The 16,421-nt window shown below is 39.1% G+C and overlaps 1 protein-coding gene across 1 annotated transcript; it reads right to left on the reverse strand.

Annotated features, from left to right (window-relative positions):
* Positions 1–10: 10 nt before the first annotated feature.
* Positions 11–9,423, reverse strand: LOC100194500 (insulin-like growth factor-binding protein 5). The gene is made up of 4 exons (XM_014150691.2): positions 8,556–9,423; positions 3,117–3,334; positions 2,876–2,995; positions 11–1,954 (listed from the first exon to the last, which is right to left on the reverse strand). Exons 1-4 carry the CDS (start codon positions 8,887–8,889, stop codon positions 1,817–1,819), a joined length of 810 nt encoding a protein of 269 aa, XP_014006166.1. The 5' UTR covers positions 8,890–9,423; the 3' UTR covers positions 11–1,816.
* Positions 9,424–16,421: the final 6,998 nt, after the last annotated feature.

Below are 16,421 nucleotides of genomic sequence, written 5' to 3' on the forward strand. Positions count from 1 at the left end.
ATAACAAACCTTCCCATACATCAATACATAACTTTATTTAAATAAATGCTTTGTCGTTACAAAAAAGACAAGGTTAAAGTACATCAATTACACAGTGAATAAATATGACATATTTGTGATATTCACATAGATTTGTTAGTAACACTTCACTTAAAGCCAACAGGTGTATCTCATTGTAAGAATTGTCATAAGCATGTATGACCTTCTTATAACGTCTTACCATCGTCTCTGATGGACCCTGACTAAACAGCTATTTTCAGCCTGTTAAAGAATTGCAGCAAAGAAGCGTTATACCGTTTGGCTTTGAGTAAACTGTTACCTATTTGTGTCCTACATGCTTTTTTTATCACGAATATGGAATGTTTGAGATTTCATGGTCTTTCATACAAGCAAGCTTAAGACTGAGTTGAGAACACTTTCCAAGTCTCCTATGCATTCTAGTGGCAGGCATAGGCTGTACACACAGCCCCTGTCAAAGCTATCGGCATGTTACCATACCCTGAAAAAAGGGGATGTCTATTTCAAGGAATGTCAACAAAATATCTGGCAAATGTTTTGAGCGTCAATAAAATCAGTAGACGTCTGATTTAACATCATGTTCACAAACGGGACGTAGGATCAAAAAGTATCGTCACGGCCTTATATCCTGGAGACGTATATCTTCACACTCGTTAACTCATGGTTCTCTAGTAACCAATCTCCACATCCACATACTGCTAAAATGTCCTCGTTCAACGACAAGGCCTGATAATCTGGATGTAAATCTGGATTCAAAGTCATGAGAGAGAGAGAAGGCACTGAGATTTCCATAGAAACCCAAAGAGCCACACCTTTCCAGGGGTCATACAGGAGAGTCCTAGGCAGAAGACTGTGTTGTGGTCAGACAGGAGGCTACGAGAAGTCAATAGAAACGGCGTGCAACATTTGCATGTGATTTGAGCCTGTGTTGGATTTTTCAAAGCACCTGTACTTTCTTGGCTGTCGTTTATAAAAGACAAAACAAGCATATGACTGTCATGATGTGTTTTTGAGGTGATCTTTTTTATATACTTCACGGAAGGTAAGGCACAAAACAGACTACTAAAGGAGAAAGTATAGGAGGCACACACACACATACACACACAGTAATTTCATACAGTCACCCCTATGAAACTATATTGAGACACAACCCAACAGAAGTAGCAGTTGATGGGTTGATTAAGATAGCTACTGTAACTACTCTGTAACAACCTACTGTATACGAGCAGTTACTAGTTCTTAAGACCCTCAACTCAGAACAATCTGTGAGACAAAGTGGAAGAAAGGCAGGACTGAAAAAAGCTCTTCTCATCTCATCGCACTCAGAAGGACATATAAGGACATAGGCCCAAACTCAGACAGTAAAGTACTTTCAGTCACTGAGGTTCTCTTGTAGGGAAGTGCTCTGAAGGGACAAACATTTGGACTAAAAGAACAGAGTTACGTTTAAATACGACCCCAGATTACTGTGCTCCCCAGTAAAGAGTTCCTGTCAACATCACGATAATAACATAGGTGAAAAAGATGAGCTTTACTCTTTAGCCTTTAAATTTTGTTTAAACAGAATCTAATATAATTGAAATCAGAGAACATTGTTATATGTGCTTTAAAGGGAGGTTATAGGTCATCTCAGTATAGGTGGATGTATAGTTTAAAACCATGTGTATGTACTGTATCTGTGCCCTGCTTTCCTGATTTGATTGGCTTTTGCATATTTTGCATGTACATGTGATTTGCAGGAGTCGGGGTAAAGGGAGGCGGGCCTTGGCTCATGTCAGGTGACCAAATTGGCCATCGCTCATTCGTTTTTGTTGCTGTTGCTCTCCGGGTCTTTGCACTGGATGTCCACTCCGCTGTAGTCAGTGCCAGGGAGCTGCACGCCAAAACGGTCCACACACCAACAGATCCCCCGCTTCCGCCCACGTGATGGTTTACACTGCAGGAGGAGAGGAAATAGCAGGGAATAAGATGGAATACAATTAAATGAAATAGAATAGGATAGAATAAAATAGAATAGGATAGAATATGATAGGAATACAATGAAATGAATAGAATAGGATAGAATAAAATAGAATAGGATAGAATATGATAGGAATACAATGAAATTAAATAGAATAGGATAGAATAAAATAGAATAGGATAGAATATGATAGGAATACAATGAAATGAAATAGAATAGGATAGAATAAAATAGGAGAGAATAGGATAGGATAGGTGTCACGTCCTGACCATAGTAAGTTGTTATTTTCTATGGTAGAGTAGGTCAGGGCGTGACAGGGGGGTTTTCTAGTTTCGTTTTTCTATGTTGTTATGTTCTAGTTTTGTATTTCTATGTTGGGTTGTTCTAGTTTTTGTATTTCTATGTTGGGCTTTGTTTGAGATGATCTCCAATTAGAGGCAGCTGGTCATCGTTGTCTCTAATTGGAGGTCATATTTAAGTTGGTGTTTGTCCCACCTGGGTTTTTGGGAGATTAATTTTGAGTAGTGTGTGTTTCACCTCTGCGTCACAATTTGTTGTTTTTTGTCATTCAGTTTATTTATGTATTGCATAGTTTGACAGTATAAATAAAATGTGGAACGACACACACGCTGCACTTTGGTCCGCTCCTCATGACAACCGTGACAATAGGAATACAATGAAATAGAATGGGATAGAATAAAACAGAATAGGATATAAAAGAAAAGGATAGGATAGAATATAACAGGATATCGAATCGAATAGGATAGAAGAGAACAGGATAGAATAGGATAGGATATAATACTATAAGATAGAATGGAATAAGATAGAATAGGATCAAATGAATACAATATGATAGAATAGGATACAATAGCATAGGATAGAATAGTCCATGGGTACCTGCTTGTGCTTGAAGAATCCCTTCTTGTCACAGTTGGGAAGGTATAGGGACAAAGCTAGGACTCTAGATGTGTTTTTTATCCTCTGAATGATCCCGTCCAGCTTTCTCCTGCAGGGTCCCTACACACATACAGGGTCATAGTTTAGGGCAAATATGGCGTGTGTGTGTGCGTGTGTGTCTGCGTGTATGTGTGTGTCTGCGTGTTTGTCTGCGTATACACTGTATATATGTTCAACTTACAAACTCAGGCTGCAATTTGTCCAGGGCGAGGGTTGAGTAGTCAAGGCTGCTGACAGAGTGGAGCTTGGCCTGCTGTCTCTTGCGGTCTTTAGCCTGTCTCATGGCCTGAGCCTTGCGGCTGCTGATGTGGTCTCTGCCCCCGTACAGAGGGACCTTGGCCTGGGGCAGCAGGGACTTTGGAACCTCTGCTAACATAGCTTCCTCTGGAGAATAACCGTCTGGGGAGACAGAGAGTCAGAAAGGATGATGATGATGGTTGCGATGGTGGTGAGGAAGAGGAGCAGGAGGACGAGGAAGAGAAGGAGGAGGAGGTGAAGGGGAGGGGAGGAGGAAGAGGAGGAGGAAGATGAGGAGGAAGAGGAGGAGGAGGAAAAAGAGGAGTAAAAAGAGGAGGAAGAGTAGGGGGAGGAGGAGGAGCAAGAGGGGGAGCAAGAGGAGGAGGAGGAATATGAAGCGGAAGAGGAGGAGGATGAGGAGGTAAGAAGAGTGGGATACTGTCAAGGTCTTCCACATCGGTGCAGATGAAGGAAAAGAGTTGAAAAGAGGCAGCAGGTTTAGACAGAGCCTCTCCTAACACTAGAGGGAGACCTTGAGGTTTTCCCAATCAAGAAATCTCCAGCTGACTCATACAATGTGTGCCTACTTCTCACAAATACTACTTGAGTAAAAGTCTAAACGTATTTGGTTTTAAATATACTTAAGTATCAAAGTAAAACTGTAAATCGTTTCAAATTCCTTATATTAAGCAAACCAGATGGCACCGGACAGCTCCTATAAAACTGGCAAGAATCCCTGGGTCTTGCCAAATCAAAATGTCCAATAACCCACTTCATCTGTCATAAAGATATTAACACTGACTAAAGATAGACCATATGCAGCAGGGACAGATCTATAAGCATAAGGAATGTTTCATTACAACAAAGTTATAAGAGTTATATAATACATAAGAGTTATAACAGTTACAGATTATATAAGAGTTATGAGTTATATATTATATAAGAGTTATATATTACATAAGCGTTATAAAAGTAATATATTACATAAGAGTTATAAGAGTTATAGATTACATAAGAGTTATATATAAGAGTTATATATTATATACGAGTTATAAGAGTTATAAGAGTTAAATACTATATAAAAATTATAAGAGTTATAAGAGTTAAATATTATATAAGAGTTATAAGTGTTATATATTATATAAGAGTTCTAAAAGTAATATATTACATAAGAGTTATAAGAGTTATATATAAGAGTTATATATTATATACGAGTTATATATTATATAAGAGTTATAAGAATTATTAAATATATAAGAGATGTAAGAGTTAAATATTATATAAGAGTTATAAGAATTGTATATTACATAAGAGTTAAGAGTTATATATTATATAATAGTTATATAATATATAAGAGTTATACGAGTTATATATTGTGTAAGAGTTATAAGAGTTATATATTACATAAGAGTTAAGAGTTATATATTATATAATAGTTATATAATATATAAGAGTTATAAGAGCTATATATTACATAAGAGTTATATATTATATAAGAATTATAAGAGTTATATAATATATAAGAGTTCTAAAAGTTATATATTATATAAGAGTTATAAGAATTATTAAATATATAAGAGATGTAAGAGTTACATATTATATAAGAGTTATAAGAGTTATATATTATATACGAGTTATAAGACTTATATAATATATAAGAGTCATAAGAGTTACATATTAAATAAGTCTTATATATTATATAAGATTTCTAAGAGTTATATATTATATAAGAGCTACATAATATATAAGATTTAACTGTACTGTATTTAACAATATTTATATATGAATAGTGTGTAAATAGTATTTGTGTTGTCTCTTGGTGTCTTTCCCATAACAGAAGATATTACATTAAATTCATAATTAAAAAATACAAATAAAATAAGAGTTATATAATATATAAGAGTTATAAGAGTTATGTAATATATAAGAGTTATATATGATATAAGAGTTATAAGAGTTATATATTATATAAGAGTTATAAGAGCTATACATTATATAAGAGTTATATATTATATAAGAGCTATATATTATATAAGAGTTATAAGAGTTATATATTATATAAGAGTTATGAGTTATATAATATATGAGTTATACGAGTTATATATTGTGTAAGAGTTATAAGAACTGTATATTACATAAGAGTTATCTAATATATAAGATATAAGAGTTATATATTATATAAGAGTTATAAGAGTTATATATTATATACGAGTTATAAGAGTTATATAATACATAAGAGTTATATGAGTTCTATATTATATAAGAGTTATAAGAGCTATATATTACATAAGTTATATATTATATACGAGTTATAAGAGTTATATAATATATAAGAGTTATACGAGTTATATATTATATAAGAGTTATAAGAGCTATATATTACATAAGTTATATATTATATACGAGTTATAAGATTTATATATTATATAAGAGTTATACGAGTTATATATTTTATATCAGAATTATAAGAGTTATATAATATATAAGAGTTATAAGAGCTATATATTACATAAGTTATATATTATATACGAGTTATAAGAGTTCTATATTATATAAGAGTTATAAGAGTTATATATTTTATATCAGAGTTATGAGAGTTATATATTATATAAGAGTTATACGAGTTATATATTATATAATAGTTATAAGAGCTATATATTATATAATATATAAGAGTTATACAAGTTATATATTATATAAGAGTTATAAGAGCTATATATTACATAAGTTATATATTATATACGAGTTATAAGATGTATATATTATATAAGAGTTATACGAGTTATATATTTTATATCAGAGTTCTAAGAGTTATATAATGTATAAGAGTTATAAGAGCTATAAACTACACAAGTTATATATTATATACGAGTTATAAGAGTTATATATTATATAAGAGTTATAAGAGTTATATAATATATAAGAGTTATATATTATATAAGAGTTATACGAGTTATATATTTTATATCAGAGTTATGAGTTATATATTATATAAGAGTTATACGAGTTATATATTATGTAATAGTTATAACAGCTATAGATTATATAAGAGTTATTAGAATTATATAATATATAGGAGCTATAAGAGTTATATAATATATATGAGGTATATAATATATGAGAGTTATAAGAGTTATATATTCTATAAGAGTTATGAGAGTTATATATTATATAAGAGTTAGAGGAGTTATATATTATATCAGAGTTATAAGTTATATAATGTATAAGAGTTATAAGAGCTATATATTACATAAGTTATATATTATATACGAGTTATAAGAGATATATATTATATAAGAGTTATAAGAGTTATATAATATATAAGAGTTATATATTATATAAGAGTTATACGAGTTATATATTTTATATCAGAGTTCTGAGTTATATATTATATAAGAATTATACGAGTTATATATTATGTAATAGTTATAAGAGCTATATATTATATAAGAGTTATTAGAATTATATAATATATAGGAGTTAGAAGAGTTATATAATATATATGAGTTATATAATATATGAGAGTTATGAGTTATATATTCTATAAGAGTTATAAGAGTTATATATTATATAAGAGTTAGAGGAGTTATATATTATATAAGAGTTATAAGAGTTATATATTATATAAGAGTTATGAGTTAAATATTATATAACTCTTATTTTATTTGTATTTGTATTTTTGTTTTTTATGTAATATTTTCTGTTGTTCTTGTCTATTACTGTTCTTTACTTTGTCATGTACTTACTTGTATGTTTCATTTGGACCCCAGGAAGAGTAGCTGCTGCATGTGCAGTAGCTAATGAGGATCCTAATAAACTGAACTATACCTCGCTAAGTAGGTGATTGAGTGGTATGTCACAGGGTTGAGAATATCTGTTGTGACATCATCGCTCCTGTCATCCTTCCTAGATTATTCTCAGAAAAGAGAATTCCCTCTTCAGTCCACTGGTTCCGCTGACACTATTTCTCTCCCGAGGCTGGTGCGTAGGCAGCATAGCCCAGCCGGCGTATAAAACCCAATCAAGTCCTCACTTCCTAATCTGGCCCACTCTAATCTTGCCAGTACTTCTGACTGAGTGATTCAGTGGGTTATGATGCATTTCCTGATCTGGGCGAATTTGATGCTCTCGAAATCCCACAGATTTAGTTGTAACGAAAAGACTCCTTATCCCCTTCCTCTCTCTTTCTACCTCCCACTCTCTCTGTCGATCTCTCTCTCTGTATCTGTCTATCTCTCTCTCTCTCTCTCTCTCTCTCTCTCTCTGTATCTGTCTATCTCTCTCTCTCTCTGTATCTGTCTATCTCTCTGTATCTCTCTCGACCCCCCTCTCTCTCATCTCTCTCTCTCTGTCTTTATCTCTTTCTCTCTTTCCTCCCCCTTGCCCTCTGTCCTCTCTAAATTCTCACACCCTGCAGGAAATGAGAAGAGGTGGTAAATCTTATCCAGTAGCAGGCTGGCAGTCAGAGAGGCACGCTCGGCTAACATTCTGCTGAATCACTGCACAGCTTAAAGATGATGACGCAGGGAGAGATGGAAAGAGGCAGAGGAGAAGGAGAGAAGGAGAGAGGATTTAAAGGAGGAAGAGTGAGATAGAGAAAGGATATTGGTGAAGGAGAGCAGGAGGAAGAGGGGAGAGAGAAATGACTTAATTGAGAAAGAGTTGGAGGAAGAAATCTAGCCAGAGAAAGGTGTAGAGATTACTTATTGCAGGTGGGAAGGGGGAGGGGGGGGGGACATGGCAATGGAGAGAGGGAGGGTTGAGGGAGAGGAGGGAAAACCGCTGATCCCTCTCTCTTCAACAAATTTCAGGAGAGAAAATAAAAACTAAAGCTTGGGGGAAACCCCTGTGAAAGAACGTGACACTTGAGAAACCAGCTGACTAAGTGCTAATGAGTCAGACACAGTGACTGTCCCTCAAATGGCCCTCTAGAGAGCTGAGGACACTCTAAAATGTTTGTAATCTTCTTCACCTTGTTTCATGTACCTGGCACTAGGTCACTCATGCCAAGATGATGCCCTTGAAAACCCCTGATTTTCAGCTCTCAGCTGTGTGCTATCAATCAAACAATCTTAGCAATACATGTGGTGGATTTGGAATACACTACAGGGTGTGGTGTTTTTATGTGTGTGTGTGTGTGTGTGTGTGTGTGTGTGTGTGTGTGTGTGTGTGTGTGTGTGTGTGTGTGTGTGTGTGTGTGTGTGTGTGTGTGTGTGTGTGTGTGTGTGTGTGTGTGTGTGTGTGTGTGTGTGTGTGTCGTCTAACAAATGGGATAATCTGCCAATGTAGTTCCAATAAAGATATGTGTGTCTAAATATTGAACATTTTAAAGAAATACAAATGGGAAAAAATGATAAATCAGTAAATGAAGACTCATATTTACCCCTGCCTGGATACAGCGGCCTGTACATCTTCTCGTTGGCGCACACTCCTCTCCCGTGGAGGAGCGCGTGCAGCGGTTTCTCCTCCCCGTTCTTCGGCAGGCATCGGAGCCCGTGCGTGCAAGTCCCCGTGTACACACCGCACGACTGGCCCTCGGGGAGCGCGCAAGTCAGGCAGCAACCACAGCCAGGCTCCTTCACCAGCTGGCATCCCACCGGCACTGGCGGACACATCGACATAAGCTTCTGGTCACACGGTTCGCACGGTACGAACGAGCCCAAACAACCCGACTCGCTTAGGAGAAGCGTTGCCAGGAGTGAAAAACTAATCAGCATATTGTTTCAAATTAAAATTATTACAAACATAAAATAACTATAATCAACTACTATGTGTATTGCATGGAACGCTTGCTATGCTTTCGTTTTGGGGCAAAAGTCCTTGAAAGAGTCACCATCCACAGGTGGCCACTGCCTGCGTGCGTAAAAGTCCCTTAATCACTGTATCAGATGCTAAGGTTCCACTCTTCACCCGGGCAAAGTGTCTGCGATGTCTTTATTGTGTCAAAAGTCCAATTATATTTGAGTTTAGATTGTCCACCGCGAAATTACCCGAGTATTCTCCTTTCGAGCTTTCAAATGTCGTTTTACACATGCACATCAATTGTCTCCAAATGAAGAAGAAAAAAGCAGGGATTGTCTTGTAGAAGAACCAATCTCTGTAGGCTGCCCTCCCCGCAGGTTTTCTGCACATACAGTATAATATGTGGCTTTGAGCTTGCCTTTTTAAAAACTGCCAGAGGCGAATCCTGTAACGATGGGTATATGTCAAACGACGTTGATGGGGGAGGGCGCACTTGTCAACTCGGTGCGGTGCTGTTGATTGTACAGGGCGGGTCCTGGCAAGTCCCCTGACTTCTACGACTGGGTACAAGGCGATGCTGAGGGCAAATAAATACAACCAACTGACTGGAACCTCAATGTTTTGGGGAGGATCAGCAAGTGCTGGATGTCCCCTGCATCAATCATGGACATTGACAGGGAATAAATAGGCCTATCTATTTGTAGGCTACAATTTCTCTTTGAAATACACTATTCTGGTGTATTTTCTGATGTTTTTTTTGGAATCAGGTGGGGAGGTGTTTTAAAAGAATGAATAAAGTAACACCAGTGATCCAGCCTTGAGTTGTATGGACTGATTTTAGGACCAGTGGACTAGACTGTGTCTACATTACATACGTTATTTGCCTCAAAGTAACATCTGCAACTCTTTGAGGAGATAAAAAGTTCACCAACTGAGGTTAAATATTTGGCAGATGATGTTAGCCCCACCTCTGCAAGATGTTTGCTGGAAGCTCTCCCAGCTAAACTGGGGTCACTGTGAGCTGTGGTTGTCTGTAATATTACCGCATGTGGTCAAGATAAGCCTATGGTCAGTATAGTTCGCCAAGGTCGATGTGACCTTCAGTATAGTTCGCCAAGGTTGATGTGACCTTCAGTATAGTTCGCCAAGGTCGATGTGACCTTGGGTACATTGTGTAGTTGTTGATTTGCCAATGTCAGATAATAACAAGTAGACATGAGTGTACTTCAGCCAGAAGATGCTATGACATCTTACTGTGTAATATTTGTAACATTGCCTGTGTGTGTGTGTGTGTGTGTGTGTGTGTGTGTGTGTGTGTGTGTGTGTGTGTGTGTGTGTGTGCGTGCGTGCTGTTGCCAAATTTAATCTCCAGTTCTTTCAGCTCCAAGCAATATTAACCCATTCTCTGCTTTCTTTCTTTCTTTCTTTCTTTCTTTCTTTCTTTCTTTCTTTCTTTCTTTCTTTCTTTCTTTCTTTCTTTCTTTCTTTCTCTCTCTCTCTTTCTTCCTTTCTTTCTCTCTACTTCAACACTGTAGACATACCCCATCACAACGCTCAACCTAGTATGACCTTTGACCTACCACCGTCATTCTATGCCACACCCATTAACGGAAGTCAGGGTCACCTACCGCCCTTGACCCCTAAACTTCCCCTCTTCTCCCTTCTCTCCTCCCTGCTCTCTCGTTCCGTCTGGACGAGAAGAAAGAGACGAAATAAGGGCATTGAGCTGAAACCTGCCAGACGTCTGTCTCTAGTCTGTCTCTAGTCTGTCTCCAGACGTCTGTCTCTAGTCTGTCTCTAGTCTGTCTCCAGACGTCTGTCTCTAGTCTGTCTCTAGACATCTGTCTCTAGTCTGTCTCTAGACGTCTGTCTCTAGTCTGTCTCAAGACGTCTGTCTCTAGTCTGTCTCTAGTCTGTCTCCAGACGTCTGTCTCTAGTCTGTCTCCAGATGTCTGTCTCTAGTCTGTCTCCAGACATCTGTCTCTAGTCTGTCTCTAGACATCTGTCTCTAGTCTGTCTCTAGACACCTGTCTCTAGTCTGTCTCTAGACGTCTGTCTCTAGTCTGTCTCTAGTCTGTCTCCAGATGTCTGTCTCTAGTCTGTCTCCAGACATCTGTCTCTAGTCTGTCTCTAGACGTCTGTCTTTAGTCTGTCTCTAGTCTGTCTCCAGACGTCTGTCTCCAGTCTGTCTCTAGTCTGTCTCCAGACGTCTGTCTCCAGTCTGTCTTTAGTCTGTCTCTAGTCTGTCTCCAGACATCTGTCTCTAGTCTGTCTCTAGACGTATGTCTTTAGTCTGTCTCTAGTCTGTCTCCAGACGTCTGTCTCTAGTCTGTCTCTAGACATCTGTCTCTAGTCTGTCTCTAGACGTCTGTCTCTAGTCTGTCTCTAGTCTGTCTCCAGATGTCTGTCTCTAGTCTGTCTCCAGACATCTGTCTCTAGTCTGTCTCTAGACGTCTGTCTTTAGTCTGTCTGTAGTCTGTCTCCAGACGTCTGTCTCCAGTCTGTCTCTAGTCTGTCTCCAGACGTCTGTCTCCAGTCTGTCTTTAGTCTGTCTCTAGTCTGTCTCTAGACTGTCTCCAGTCTGTCTCTAGTCTGTCTCCAGTCTGTCTCTAGGAGTCTGTCTCTAGTCTGTCTCTAGACGTCTGTCTCTAGTCTGTCTCTAGACGTCTGTCTCTAGTCTGTCTCCAGTCTGTCTCTAGACGTCTCTCTCTAGATGTATGTCTCTTGTCTGTCTCTAATCTGTCGCTAGTCTGTCTTTAGTCTGTCTCTAGACATCTGTCTCTAGATGTCTGTCTCTAGACGTCTGTCTCTAGTCTGTCTCTAGACGTCTGTCTCTAAACGTCTGCATCTAGACGTCTGTCTCTAGATATCTGTCTCTAGACGTCTGTCTCTAGTCTGTCTCTGGTCTGTCTCTAATCTCTCTAGACATCTGTCTCTAGTCTGTCTCTAGACTGTCTCCAGTCTGTCTCTAGTCTGTCTCTAGTCTGTCTCTCGGAGTCTGTCTCTAGTCTGTCTCTAGACATCTGTCTCTAGATATCTGTCTCTAGACGTCTGTCTCTAGTCTGTCTCTAGTTTGTCTTTAGTCTGTCTCTAGACGTCTGTCTCTAGTCTGTCTCTAGATTGTCTCTAGACGTCTGTCTCTAGAGGCCTGTCTCTAGACGTCTGTCTCTAGACGTCTGTCTCTAGACATCTGTCTCTAGTCTGTCTCTAGACATCTGTCTCTAGTCTGTCTCTAGACATCTGTCTATACTCTGTCTCTAGACGTCTGCCTCTAGACGTCTGCCTCTAGACTGTCTCCAGTCTGTCTCTAGTCTGTCTCCAGTCTGTCTCCAGTCTGTCTCTAGTCTGTCTCTAGTCTGTCTCTAGGAGTCTGTCTCTAGTCTGTCTCCAGTCTGTCTCTAGACGTCTGTCTCTAATCTGTCTCTAGTCTGTCTCTAGATTGTCTCTAGACGTCTGTCTATAGTCTGTCTCTAGACGTCTGTCTCTAGACGTCTGCCTCTAGACGTCTGTCTCTAGACGTCTGTCTCTAGACTGTCTCTAGACGTCTGTCTCTAGTCTGTCTCTAGACGTCTGTCTCTAGACGTCTGCCTCTAGACGTCTGTCTCTTGACATCTGTCTCCAGACGTCTGTCTCTGGTCTGTCTCTAGTCTATCTCTAGACTGCCTCCAGTCTGTCTTCAGTCTGCCTCTAGTCTGTCTCTAGGAGTCTGTCTCTAGTCTGTCTCCAGTCTGTCTCTAGACATCTGTCTCTAGTCTGTCTCTAGACATCTGTCTATAGTCTGTCTCTAGACATCTGCCTCTAGACATCTGTCTCTAGACGTCTGTCTCTAGTCTGTCTCTAGACATCTGTCACTAGACATCTGTCTCTAGTCTGTCTCTGGTCTGTCTCTAGTCTGTCTCTAGACGTCTGTCTCTAGTCTGTCTAGACATCTGTCTCTAGACATCTGTCTCTAGACATCTGTCTATAGTCTGCCTCTAGACGTCTTTCTCTAGATGTCTGTATCTCGTCTGTCTCTAGATTGTCTCTAGACGTCTGTCTCTAGAGGTCTGTCTCTAGTCTGTTTCTAGATGTCTGTCTCTAGATGTCTGTCTATAGTCTGTCTCTAGACATCTGTCTCTAGTCTGTCTCTAGACATCTGTCTCTAGTCTGTCTCTAGACATCTGTCTATAGTCTGTCTCTAGATGTCTGCCTCTAGACATCTGTCTCTAGATGTCTGTCTCTAGTCTGTCTCTGGTCTGTCTCTAGACATCTGTCTCTAGACGTCTGTCTCTAGTCTGTCTCTGGTCTGTCTCTAGTCTGTCTCTAGTCTGTCTCTAGACATCTGTCTCTAATCTGTCTCTAGATGTCTGTCTCTAGATGTCTGTCTGTAGTCTGTCTCTAGACATCTTTCTCTAGACTGTCTCTAGACATCTGTCTCTAGTCTGTCTCTAGTCTGTCTCTCGACGTCTGCCTTTAGACGTCTGTCTCTGGTCTGTCTCTGGTCTGTCTCTAGACATCTGTCTCTAGACGTCTGCCTCTAGACGTCTGTCTCTAGACGTCTGTCTCTAGTCTGTCTCTAGACTGTCTCCAGTCTGTCTCTTGTTTGTCTCTAGACATCTGTCTCTTGTCTGTCTCTAATCTGTCTCTAGTTTGTCTCTAGACGTCTGTCTCTAGCAGTCTGTCTCTAGTCTGTCGCTAGTCTGTCTTTAGTCTGTCTCTAGACGTCTGTCTCTAATCTGTCTGTAGATTGTCTCTAGACGTCTGTCTCTAGAGGTCTCTAGTCTGTCTCTAGACGTCTGTCTCTAGTCTGTCTCTAGTCTGTCTCTAGTCTGTCTCTAGACATCTGTCTCTTGTCTCTCTGGACGTCTGTCTCTAATCTGTCTCTAGTCTGTCTCTAGTCTGTCTCTAGACATCTGTCTCTTGTCATCTGTCTCTAGTCTGTCTCTAGACGTCTGTCTCTAATCTGTCTCTAGATTGTCTCTAGACGTCTGTCTCTAGAGGTCTGTCTCTAGTCTGTCTCTAGACATCTGTCTCTTGTCATCATTCTCTAGTCTGTCTCTAGTCTCTCTAGACATCTGTCTCTAGTCTCTCTGGACGTCTGTCTCTAGTCTGTCTCTAGTCTCTCTAGACATCTGTCTCTAGTCTTTCTGGACATCTGTCTCTAGTCTGTCTCTAGTCTGTCTCTAGACATCTGTCTCTAGTCTCTCTGGACATCTGTCTCTAGTCTGTCTCTAGACGTCTGTCTCTAGTCTGTCTCTAGTCTGTCTCTAGACATCTGTCTCTAGTCTCTCTGGACGTCTGTCTCTAGTCTGTCTCTAGACGTCTGTCTCTAGTCTGTCTCTAGTCTCTCTGGACGTCTGTCTCTAGTCTGTCTCTAGACGTCTGTCTCTAGTCTCTCTGGACGTCTGTCTCTAGTCTGTCTCTAGTCTGTCTCTAGACATCTGTATCTAGTCTCTCTGGACGTCTGTCTCTAGTCTGTCTCTAGACGTCTGTCTCTAGTCTCTCTGGACGTCTGTCTCTAGTCTGTCTCTAGACGTCTGTCTCCAGCCAAAGGGTTCATTGTGCTGCACTACTATGCAAAACATATCAGAGGTCATAAGGCTGTGTTATCTACAGACAGCTGAAATAAGCCCATATGTTCACCATATTTACATTGATGATTTACCCAGCTGATTTCAATAGGGTGGACACTGAGACAGCTTCTACCCCCAAGCTATAAGACTGCTAAATTGCCATAAGACTGCTAAATCGTTATTTAAATGGTTACCTGGACTATCTGCATTGACCCTATTGTCACAGACTCTATGCACAGTCACAAGACTATACACACTATATCCAAAACCCACACACATTCACATGCACTACATACGCGAACACCAACATAACACACACACACGCATACCGACATAACACACACAAACACATACACACGCGCACTCACACATACACACATACACTTGCACACTCATCATACGCTGCTGCTTCTCTGTTCTTTATTCTTACACATATTATTATCTATCCTGATGTCACTTTACCCTGCCTTCATGTACATATCTACCTCAAATACCTTATTATTATCTATCCTGATGCCTAGTCACTTTACCCTGCCTTCATGTACATATCTACCTCAAATACCTTATTATTATCTATCCTGATGTCACTTTACCCTGCCTTCATGTACATGTCTACCTCAAATACCTTATTATTATCTATCCTGATGCCTAGTCACTTTACCCTGCCTTCATGTACATGTCTACCTCAAATACCTTATTATTAGCTATCCTGATGCCTAGTCTCTTTACCCTGCCTTCATGTACATATCTACCTCAAATACCTTATTATTATCTATCCTGATGTCACTTTACCCTGCCTTCATGTACATGTCTACCTCAAATACCTTATTATTATCTATCCTGATGCCTAGTCACTTTACCCTGCCTTCATGTACATGTCTACCTCAAATACCTTATTATTATCTATCCTGATGCCTAGTCACTTTACCCTGCCTTCATGTACATATCTACCTCAAATACCTTATTATTATCTATCCTGATGTCACTTTACCCTGCCTTCATGTACATGTCTACCTCAAATACCTTATTATTATCTATCCTGATGCCTAGTCACTTTACCCTGCCTTCATGTACATGTCTACCTCAAATACCTTATTATTATCTATCCTGATGCCTAGTCACTTTACCCTGCCTTCATGTACATATCTACCTCAAATACCTTATTATTATCTATCCTGATGCCTAGTCACTTTACCCTGCCTTCATGTACATTTCTACCTAAAATACCTTGTATCTCTCTGTACATTGATCTGGTACTGGTACTCCCTGTATATAGCTCCACAGTGATCTGGTACTGGTACTTCCTGTATATAGCTCCACATTGATCTGGTACTTGTACTCCCTGTATATAGCTCCACAGTGATCTGGTACTGGTACTTCCTGTATATAGCTCCACATTGATCTGGTACTGGTACTTCCTGTATATAGCTTCATTCTTGTGTATTTTATTCCTCTTGTGTTATTATTGTTTTTGAAACTCTGGATCGTTGGGAAGCATTTTACGTTAAAGTCTACACCTGTTGGATTCGGCAAATTTGACAAAATATTTTTTGGGGATTTGATTTGAATATGCTCCTGGCCCAGCGTGCATGGATGTCACTGAGCTACAACATCAACCAACCCACTATTCGTTTCATCCGGATTTGAAAATAGGAGTGAGATTTATATGCTGGTGGAGCACATTAAATTGATCAAATCTGTCGTTGTGTTCATTGGGTTAGGGAGGACGACGGGCTGGTTCCTGTGTGGACACGCCTGGTGTCGTGTCAGTTGAAACACGAGGCGGCTAATATAGCGCAGGTTGATATGGGAGTGGAGAGCTACTCTCCCACAAGCTTGGCTGGTGCTTAAACCCGTGAATTCAGACAAACAAAAGGTGTGATTGGTCCGCACTCAAAAAGATTTCTCATAAAGCTTACTTAATTTTTCGATGTAAAAAAAATATTTTCACTGCA

This window comes from Salmo salar, chromosome ssa16 (genome assembly GCF_905237065.1).
Source record: "Salmo salar chromosome ssa16, Ssal_v3.1, whole genome shotgun sequence".
Taxonomy (NCBI): Eukaryota; Metazoa; Chordata; class Actinopteri; order Salmoniformes; family Salmonidae; genus Salmo; species Salmo salar.